Below are 10675 nucleotides of genomic sequence, written 5' to 3' on the forward strand. Positions count from 1 at the left end.
TGGCCAGAATCCCAATTCACCCAACGCAAGTAGTTTCACGCAAAAGCCCAGAACAAGACTCAAAATAATTGTTAAAATAATCTTGTATTACTTTCCACACTAAGTTTAATCCACCTTATTAAATTCTAAATATATCACCCTTCAAGGAGTCAGTTTAGTTATTGTGGTGTAGACAAATGCATTTAACACTTTATTTCAGGAGCTTATTTTATCTGCAAGGTAATAAAGTTATTCAGATTCCTAAAAAATTGTCTTGTTTTGTTGCTAGCCTTTCAGTGTTAGAGTGTCTGTTTTTTTTTTTTTCTTAATTAATTAATTTATTTTTGGCTGTGTTGGGTCTTCGTTTCTGTGTGAGGGCTTTCTCTAGTTGCGGGGAGCGGGGGCCACTCTTCATCGTGGTGCTCAGGCCTCTCACTGTCGCGGCCTCTCTTGTTGCGGATCCCAGGCTCCAGACGCGCAGGCTCAGTAGTTGTGGCTCACGGGCCTAGTTGCTCCGCGGCATGTGGGATTTCCCAGACCAGGGCTCGAACCCATGTCCCCTGCACTGGCAGGCAGATCCTCAACCACTGCGCCACCAGGGAAGCCCGAGTCTCTGGCTTATAGGGAAGACTTTTCTGGTCTGACACACAGGCCCTTCCTCCTGAATTTCATTGCAGACCACAATTTGTGCTTCTGAAATCGCCACGCTATGCTGTTCTTTAATATCTCAGGGAGAAGCATATAAGTGTCCATTCAGATTCACACAAAGGCAATGAGTTCTAGATTCCCCTAGTTCTGGCCTTCTGGGGTCTCACCGGGGATATAGATGTTGTTTTACCTTCTAGCTGGGAAACTCAGATGTGTGTGAGACGTGCAGGGATGGAGGAAAGCTGTTTTGCTGTGATACTTGTTCGAGATCTTTTCATGAGGACTGTCACATCCCACCTGTGGAAACTGAGAGGTTCGTGAGATGCAGCCCCTCCCTTCTTATTAGGGACCCTTCCTCCTGCCATACACACTCTCCCTACAGAGTTCTTACTATGTCTAGATGGGGAAACAGCAGGGCCATAAGTACAGGGTCCAGCAGTATGATCCAGAGAGCTGTTTCAAGATGCTGGCAGTGGCAGGTTAATGCGTTTTGCTCTCCTCTAGGTCAGTAGCCAGGTCCTTTGCCCACATACTGCTACTGTCCTTTCCTAGAAGTTTTCCAGCGTGGACTCCTGTTCATGGGGGTGGAAATGCCACTTGTTTGTGTTCTGCACTTATTCAGAAAAGGCAGGAAACATGGGCTGGTTCCCTCATTTTGCCACGTTCTTAATGGGCTGAGGGAAGCCCGAGGTCCCCCAGGGGTTAAGACCCAGTTTGGACACTCAGGCCTGGCGGGTAGGATTCCTTGTGCTCCCAGAAACAGACAGAGAAAGAAGAGCCCACTACTCATCCTGACACCACTCCATGCCCTGACCCCTTGTTGCTCCTTCGATGGGATGAGGGTCATTGGCTCAGACCCCACGTGGGGTTCTTGGAGACTCTGGAGGTGCTCCTTTCCCCTTCCAGCTGTGTCCATCAACATTCCGGAAAGGAGGACAGTATCAGACATAGGAGTGATGACTGTTTCCAGGGACCTTGCCCTCACTTACTTATGTCTGGTCCCTTAGGGACCTGTGGAGTTGCACCTTCTGCAGGGCAAAGGAGTTTTCAGGAAGCCAGCGATGTCTCGGGGAATCTGAGGTCCTGGCAAGGCAGATGCAGCCCGAGGAGCAGTTGGTGAGTCGGGTGGGAACCCCAATTCTTCCCCCTTCCCCTCACATGTGAGAAGTCAGATAGGCAGGGTCAGGAGAAAGGCAACCAAAGGGTGAGCCATGACTCAGTCACACTGAAATCACACCAGAACTTGTTTGCAGCCATTGCATGTCTGTCTCCAAGAGCCATCCATGTTTGGGGAAACTTCCAGATACTGGTGTGAGTCATGCCTCTGCCTGGGCATGTATATGGGCTCATTGTCTCCAAGCTGCTTTTCACTCACAGCCACCTTCTTTTGCAGAAATGTGAGTTCCTCCTCTTGAAGGTCTATTGTCATTCAGAGAGCACCTTTTTTGCGAAGATTCCATACTACTGTTATGTAAGTAACAATAACAAACTGTGATTACAGGCTGCCATGATGTCACCCCACCTTGAAACAGGTACCCATGGGATTTGTCAGAATCCCCCGGGAGTGAGAGCATGAGCTGCTGTTACCTTTTTGTATTTCTACTGGATTTGATGGGAATCCACAGGAGGTACACATTGAACTCTGCCAGTAATTCTCCCACTGATTTTTGTTTTTCACTAGATTAAAGAGGCTTCTAAAAACCTAAAGGAATCCATGTGGTTGGACAAGATCAAGAAGAAGCTGAACGAGCAGGGTTACTCCCATGTGGAGGGGTTCGTGCAGGACATGCGCCTCATCTTTCAGAACCACAGGGCATCTTACAAGGTAAGTGGTTCGCCCCGCTTCCATTTCATTTTCTGTCCATTGAGCCACTCTGCCCTCATTTTCTGGTGCCTGGGAAATTTTACTTTCCCTCATCCTATGAAACCTGCAAAGCAAGAGTTCCGGAAGTCAGTGACTTTTCCGTTCAAGACTGGAGTTCAGCAAGGCGTAGTAACAGCGAATCAGAAGGTGTCCCTGCAACCAGAACCCCAGGCCTCGAAGAGCTCAGACCCTCCTACAGCTGCCGTTGAGAACAGCAGAGTCCTGCCTGCTCCAAACCCAGGGAGAAGAGACTTGCATCTTAAAGTCACACTGTACTTCTTATCTCTCCCCCAAAACACGCAATCTGACCTCTTCCGAAATCCCAATCTCCAGACTCCACTCCATGTGAATGGATCATATAGTTTAACAGGAGTCACCAGAGGGGAACAGAAGTGTCAGTGAAAAAGGAAGGTCATTGATCTAACTTAAAAGCAATCTGTACTATTTGCACTGTTACAAAGAGCATAGATTACTTTTCTAACTCTCACTGAAATCAATAACCCAACCAAATAAGTGCGAGTCCCCAGGTGTGGTTATGAGTTCCCATTTCTATCTTGTCGCTCCTCGCTGCGTGAGTTTTTTGGCATAACCTGGTTCATATAACTTAGGGTGTCTAAGACCAGAGTCCTGATCATTCTCAGTTACAAGGTGGCAATGACACTGACAATGAGCATCATGATTTTTGTGTTCATTTTATTTTATTTTTTTCCAGTTCAATGACTTTGGCCTAATGGGGCTTAGACTGGAGGCCGAATTTGAGAAGAATTTCAAGGAAGTGTTCACTATTCGGGAGACAAACGAGGACAGCTCACTGGAATAGTGGATGCTGTTAGTGTCCTGGAAAACCCCTTCTGGAGCAGACTTGTCATCCCCCAGCCGCATGGAAGGCTGGCTGCTCGCGCCGCCCCTCCCAGAGCATTGCCTTCAGCCAAATGGAACCAGCTTCACCTAGAGGGTTACCTTCCTTGGCCTGGGGGCCGGCCTCCAGTGCCAAGGTGGACTCAACCTTGTGTTATGATTCATGCTCCTGTGTTCCCCATGAGATCCGGCTGGAGCTAGTCTGTGGCTGTGATCACATCCTTGCTTAGCTTTTCCTATAATCCTGCTTCCCTCCCTCGTTTCTCCCAAAGAAACTCACAATAAATCACTTACTTAAGAGACTTTATCTCAGGCTCTGCTTCTAGGGAACCCAACTTAAGGTAACGATCCCAGCAAGCGGGCTGTAAGGGTGGGTCTGGATTCGGAGCCCAGGCTGGCCAGATGGTGATGGGTGGTATATTGATGGTCCCTGGTGTGCTTTAATAGTGCTGTTGCCAAACTTTCACCTTTGGGAAACTCGATGAGATAAAGAGGATTTCACTAGCTTTTGGAATTGGCATTCACAAAGGGAGAAATGGTAAATGGAATTGTAGATTTTGGTGGCTATTGCTAAGTGCCACTGATATATTGAAAAGAATAAATGACAGCCTTAAATCTATTAGTCAAAGCAAAGACACCCTTACAACTGCAGCTGGAAGGCAGACAAAAGGAAGGCCTGACCCAGGTCCCAGGTTTAAGAATGGCAGAACACAGGAGAAGACTGCAGTCTAAACTGGGATGGTCTTCTGTGCCAAAGGCAGAGCCCTGGTAAAGAAGGAGTGCAGTCCTGAATCAGAATCGGCCTTTCTAGGTAGATGCAAGTGAGAACCTTGAACTCCAGGTCTCCTTCAACACACAGGGCCTGCAAAAGAGTTCCCTAGCCTTTGTTGGAAGACAGACCCCTCCCCTACCCCATCCTAATCTTGCTTGAATGAAGACTGCAGAGTCCTCCCAGCATGACCCCACTGAGAAAGTCCTGGGTTGTCCTGCCAGCTGAAGAGAGCATTTACCCCAGTGGAGCTGCAGGACTGGCCAACATGTACCAGCAGGTACCAGGAGATTGTGTCTGGGGGTGGGTCCTGGACAAAGAAGGGGAATGTGAAACTGGAAAAGGGAAAATTGTCAACACAGAAGCACTCTCCTGTGTCAAGAAGTTTAATTAGCCTGGCGAGGGCCAAAGGGGATGAATCCAGTATGCTCCTGGCTGGCTCTTAAATGCTTATATATATATATTTTTTCTATTCCTTTAATTTTGGAATAAAAATGGCTGGTCACTAAACTTATTGTGGTAATCATTTCATGATGTATATAAGTCAAGTCATTATATATGCCTAAACTTATACAGTGCTGTATGTCACTTATACTGCAATAAAACTGGAAGAAAAACATTTAATTAAAAAATTTAATTTAAAAAAAGCTTGGTATAAACTGTGGTACATACTAGATGAAGTGGAAGCAGAGATGCCAGGGCAGACTGTGGAAAAGAAGATCCAAAAGCCTCAGGATGGGGCTTCCCTGGTGGCGCAGTGGTTGAGAGTCCGCCTGCAGATGCAGGGGACACGGGTTTGTGCCCTGGTCCGGGAAGATCCCACATGCCGCGGAGCAGCTAGGCCCGTGAGCCAAGGCCGCTGAGCCTGCGCGTCCGGAGCCTGTGCTCCGCAACGGGAGAGGCCACAACAGTGAGAGGCCCGCGTACTGCAAAAAAAAAAAAAAAGCCTCAGGATGTTGGCATGGCTCCACTCTCTGCAACTGGAAAACCCATCCACCGGGTTACTGTGCTCTTCAGGAGGCCTCAGAGACATTAACTTAACAAGGTGATAAGGAACACACAGTTGAGGGGCACCAGCATCCTTGAGATACTCAGTGGGGGCTGTCCTCTGTAGGTTGGCATAATGGAGGAATGTTTTACAGAACTGGATTCCCTAGTGACAATGGAAATGATAGGGTTCTAGAATAATGGAAGCCAGGTGGCAGCATTTAACTGTCAGAGCAAGATGAAATAAGTTTTGTAATGTGCAGCAAGGTTAGAATGACGGCTGGAGCCCTGGCCCAAAGCAGTCTATGGAGATAGCTAATCGGACACGGTCACTAAACCTGTTGTGGTAATATTTTAGGATGTACATAAGACAAATCATTATGCTGTACACCTTAAACTTATAGAGAGATGGGCAGCCAACAAGGATATTGCTTCATATATATCATCAAAAAAGATTAAAAATAGATGAACGGATGGCTGAGACCAGCTACCCCAATAAAAAGTCAAGATCCCTTGCCTAGTTTCCAGACCTGAGCCAAAGCTAGGACCTGCTCATGGAAATGAGGGCAGGTCTCATAAGCAAGTGTAAAAGTAGTGATTCCCTGAGTTCTTCACCAAAAGGACCTAAGGTCATTTATTCAAGTAACCATATGCCAGACAAAGGAAAATACACACATCTTTTAACAGTTGTTGATACAGGATCTGAATTGATGCTAATACCTGGGGTCCCAAAACACCATCATGGTCCCTGCTAGAGTGGAGTGTATGGATGTCAGGTAATGTCCATCTAACAGTGAGTCCACTCAATCCATGGGATCACCCAGCAGCCATTACCCCAGTTCCTGAAAGTAAGGATAATGAGAACATACATAGCAGTTGACTGACCTGCATCTTTAACCTGTGAAATAACAATGACTGTCTTAGGAAAGGCCAAGCAGAAGGGCTTGAAACTGAACTTTCCCTTGGTGAAAATGGTAAGTTGAAAGAAAATCACAGTCCTGGAGAATGAGGGAATGACAGAGATTAGTGCCACATGCAAAGATTTAAGGATGCAAGGGTTGTAATCCTCATTACATCTTTGTTTGAACAGCAGTCTGGCTTCTGCAAAAGCTAAGTGGTTCATGGCTGCCAGATGACTACTAGAAACTTAACCAACAGTAGCCCCAGTTGCAGCTGTTGTTGCTTGGTGTGGTATCTCCATTAGAGCAGGTTAGCACGGCCTATGGTATATGTCATGCAACTATTAATATGGAGAAATGTACTTTTAAAACATTCAGTAGGGGCTTCCCTGGTGGCGCAGTGGTTGAGAGTCCGCCTGCCAATGCAGGGGACACGGGTTCGTGACCCGGTCCGGGAAGATCCCACATGCTGCGGAGCGGCTGCGCCCGTGAGCCATGGACGCTGAGCCTGCGCGTCCGGAGCCTGTGCTCTGCAACGGGAGAGACCACAACGGTGAGAGGCCCGCGTACCGCAAAAAAAAAAAAAAAAAAAAAAAATTCAGTAGGAAGTAGGATAAGAATCAATTCATGTTCACATGGACTGGACAACAGTACATGTTTACAGTCTTGCCCCAGGGCTATGTGAATTCTCCTGCTCTCTGTCACAATATAGCCTGAAGGGACAAAGATTGTCTGGCCACCCTGCAGTACATTACATTTGTCCACTATATTGATGACTGTATTAATCAGGGCTCTCTGGAGAAACAGAACTCTGTCTCTCTCTCTCTCTCTCAACCCCAAATTCTGATGGACTTCATTGATGGGATGCACAGTGGCTCACGAAAAGGCAGGAGGCTGGGCTCAGAGCCTGCAAATGGCCCCAGAACCAGGCAGGAAGCAGAGCTGCTCCAGGAACTGAACACCAGGAACATCTCCTCCACCTTGTTACGGAGCTGCCACTGAACAAGTGTTATCCAACTGTGTTTTAACTCCTTAACAAACTTCACGTGAGAGTCCAACTCCCCGAAGAGAGTCTGGCTGGCCTGGCTTGCTCATGGGCCAGTGTCTCGGTTAACATTCCTTCTACTCCTGCACGCAAAGGGGAGAAGTCTTCACCCAAAGGAATCCAGGTCTCTTAGGAAAGGGGTGGAGGAGGCTGGACAGCCAAGGAAAATGAAACTGACTGGCAGAACCCACCCGGGGACCATCAGTGAGCTCTGATGTCTAAGGGGAGGAATGGGGTGGTCCCAGGCCAGTCAGTCTGAGAGGCCACAGAGCCTGGGGGGCACATTCCTGAATCGAATGGAACAGGTTGACTGTAGTTCCATTGCCTGTGCTTTGGAGATTAAGGCTGAGTCTGTCATCATGTTAGAAGGGAGAGCGTCCACTCCACCACCTTGGACAGCCAAGGGCAAGGACGGCCACTAAGCCCATCGCCCCTGTCGGTTCCATTTACCTGGATGCATATGTGGGCTGTTGGCTGTAAAGAAGCCTGGCTGTGGTCTTCCCTGGGGAGAGTGTGCCTGTGTCCCTGGGAACTGCAGTAGGACTGATGCTCCTGAGGTCCTGGGCTCCACCCTTCAGCCTGAACCTCCCAGTGAGGGTTCCAGGGCATCAGCACACACCCTGCTATCTGGCTGGAGAGGACCGGGCCTTCTGTCTGGAGGAGAGAACGGGGTTCTCCAGCTCTCCCTGAGTAAACTGGGTGGAAGACGTCCCTATGAGGACAATATGCAAAGAACAGTTGCCTACGGCTTCTAGAAAGTGAACAAAAGCAGGCTGATGGTAGAAGGAAGTCAAAACTCAAGGGAAGCAGCCAGACAAAATGTTTCCTGTTTATTATTACTCTACTTGACAGCAGCCGCAGCCTTACGTGGGGTGGCCAAAACTTTGGTAGGAAGCCCACCTTCTTTCTGGTCAGCAGAGCCAGGAAGAAGCCCAGGGCAACCAGGCTTTCTGGGGAGAGAGAGGAAAATCCCAGGAAGGTGAAAGTCACAGAGGAGAACCCCAAATTCTGTGTATAAACCCTCCCCACTTGAATTCAAAACCAACTGACAGGCAAAACGGTGAGACAGATGGGGATCAAAATACTAGTTTTCTTCATGATAAAAGCTGGATGGGGCTTAGTGATGTGACTTACCATGTAGCAAAAAAGAGATCCCTAAAACAGACCCTCAGAATTGAGCTTATCCACACAGTCTTACACAGCTCCCATCAGTCACACCCCACCCCCCAGGCCCCTGTCTCTGTGCACTTGACCTTGGAAGGGCTGACAGAGCCCTGGCCCTGCAGGAAGGACAAGCCCAGGGAGACCCGACAAGGAACAAGCAGACTCACCCCTGGTACCCAGAGAGTCTCCTGGGAGGAGAGAGGAGCAGGGGGTCCAGGCCAGTCCCACTGACTACTGTGCTGCCCCTGGAAGGGGACAATGGAGCAGGGCCTGAGTGTAACCACTTGGGTCCCAGCATCCACTCCGCTCCACTTCTACACTCACGGAGGAGCAGAGGGTCTTGATCCTCTGGCCTCAGTGGCCACTCTGGCAGCTGACGCTGCTTCCTTCTGCCCTTTAAGCTCAGATCCCAGGTCCTACTGTCTGGTCTCAAGGACAAGCCTCTGGTCCCCACTGGGGTCTCCCAGCTTAGAGACTCAGCCCCACTGCTGAAGTCTGAGGGGAAGCTGTTCCTGGTGAAGCTCGTGAAGCCCGTCGCCTTAGCGGGTCCTCTGCCCCAGGTCCCTCCTCCCCCACGACCTCCCCTGCCCTCTGGGTTTCCGGGCCCAGTAGCTGGGATCCTCCCGGGACAGCAGAGATGCTCCCCATTGCCAGCGGTCCTCACAGCCATGGAAAATGCCCCAGGTGCCCCCTTATTGCCTTCAATCTCTGCAGCAGGGTTTGTAGGAGGAGTTCAACCTCTTCTTTTTTTTTTTTTAATTGAAATGTGGTTGATTTACAATGTTGTGTTAATTTCTGCTGAACAGCAAAGTGATGCAGTTATACATAGATATATATTCTCTTTTATATATACATATATTTTTTCATTATGGTTTATCCTAGGATCAACCTGCTTCTTAATTTGGTCCTGTCCTTTTCCAAACCCGAGTTCCTGGCTTAAAGAAACTGCATTCTCCACAGAGGCCTGGGGATGCTCCAGAAACTCCCACGGCTCTCACAGAGTGTGGCGCAGGCCCGGCTTTCTCAGACCCACAGGAAGGTCTCTGCCAGGGGCCAGGAGCAGCCCCCATGCGGGAGTGTCCACCCTGTGGATTGCTCGTCCAGCCGCTGCTAGGTGGCCTCTAATTCCAGGTGCTCAACGTGAAGGTCCTAAACAGACAACAGAAAAGTGGGCACATTTATGTCAACAGCCAGCATGGCAGTGGCCTGGGCCACCAGGCCCCAAGAGGGAGAGGGGACACTAGAAACGGCAGGTGTGGTCTGTGCCAGCCTTGTCTGGACCCCATGCCTCATGGAGTCAGGAGCAGAGGACGGTTGCGCCCAACAGAGGCTCGGCTTACTAGTCCTTCTACACCCCCAAAGTGAGGGAGGGAGAGAGGGATCCACACGTGTGCAGGACCTGGTGCCACTGAGACCCTGCCCACTGGAAGAGATGCCCTCATCAGTGTCCTGGGATCTGTCCTAACCACTGAGATATGATGCTCACTTCTTTGGGGGAAAGAAAGAAGTGGGGGGAAGGCAGAAACCTTCCCCCTCATTTTCAAATGCGCTTTGCCTTTGTGCCCACTCAAGTGAGTCTTCTGATCACTTCTCATTCTTCGTGGAATGATGACTCAGTATCTGAGTGAAAAACCTGTGCACAGACACAACTTCAGGGCCAAGGGTCACCCTCTCAGCTGGGGTCACCTGCCTTTTCATTTCTAGGTTATCTGGGTTCCAACCTCCATCTCCATCCAAAGGGAAGCCTTTGCCCCTCAGCATTCCCATGACTGCTTCCCAGGTTTCTCCTCTTCACCCCTGGCTGCAGTTGTGAAGCAACCCCATAGTCGGGGCACCTTGGACCCTTGCACCTAAGATGTAACACTTGTCACCAACTTGGCTCCAGCCTCTGGCCCCAGGGCCTTGGAGATTTTTTCTCCTACCTCTGGCTGATTTCCAGGAATACTAAGAACATTCTCTCCACTTTGTAAAGCTGAGCATTTGGGCTCTCTCCTGGTCCGTGTCCATACGCTACGACCTAAATGCATCGGTCCAGGCTCTCCCACAGCCCGGAGAAAAGATTTGAAGTCTCTGTCTTTCCCTCTCCCCACCATGGTCATCTCGGAAAGGGGAAGGGGCACAGATGGAGTTTACCCCGACCATGTACTAAGCTCTGAACCGCTCTGAGAAGGCAGTAGACTGGCGACAGTTGGGGTCATGCAGAAGTTGTTGCTGTCTTTGCACAAACAGGTGGACCCCTGAGGGCTGGCCCTGCTCCTCCCCTGGCCCTCCAGGCCCCGACTGTCATTCCTTGTCTTTCATCCCTGGGATCACATGTCAGGATGGCTGGAAGCACAGTGGAGTTACGAGAAGAGGGAGGGCATCTGCACAGCACAGCTCACTGATAAATACTTTCACTTCCCTTTTCCCTACTTGGGCGGAGTCATCTCTGGGGGAGTCCCAAGAGCAGACTTCCTGCTCAG

The 10675-nt window shown here is 49.6% G+C and overlaps 1 protein-coding gene across 7 annotated transcripts in view; it reads left to right on the top strand.

Moving 5' to 3' along the window:
* Window positions 1-4654, top strand: part of LOC309962872 (nuclear body protein SP140-like protein) — an 84558-nt gene extending 79904 nt beyond the window's left edge. For all 7 annotated transcript variants that reach the window (XM_082840946.1, XM_082840947.1, XM_082840951.1 and 4 more), the window contains 5 exons: window positions 825-940; window positions 1635-1743; window positions 2021-2098; window positions 2309-2452; window positions 3204-4654. In XM_082840946.1, coding sequence (XP_082697072.1) covers window positions 825-940; window positions 1635-1743; window positions 2021-2098; window positions 2309-2452; window positions 3204-3311 — 555 coding nt within the window. In that variant the 3' untranslated portion in view covers window positions 3312-4654. The remainder of the gene's footprint in view (window positions 1-824; window positions 941-1634; window positions 1744-2020; window positions 2099-2308; window positions 2453-3203) is intronic.
* The last annotated feature ends 6021 nt before the right edge of the window (window positions 4655-10675 follow it).

Source organism: Leucopleurus acutus (assembly GCF_964270905.1).
Source record: "Leucopleurus acutus genome assembly, chromosome: 6".
Taxonomy (NCBI): Eukaryota; Metazoa; Chordata; class Mammalia; order Artiodactyla; family Delphinidae; genus Leucopleurus; species Leucopleurus acutus.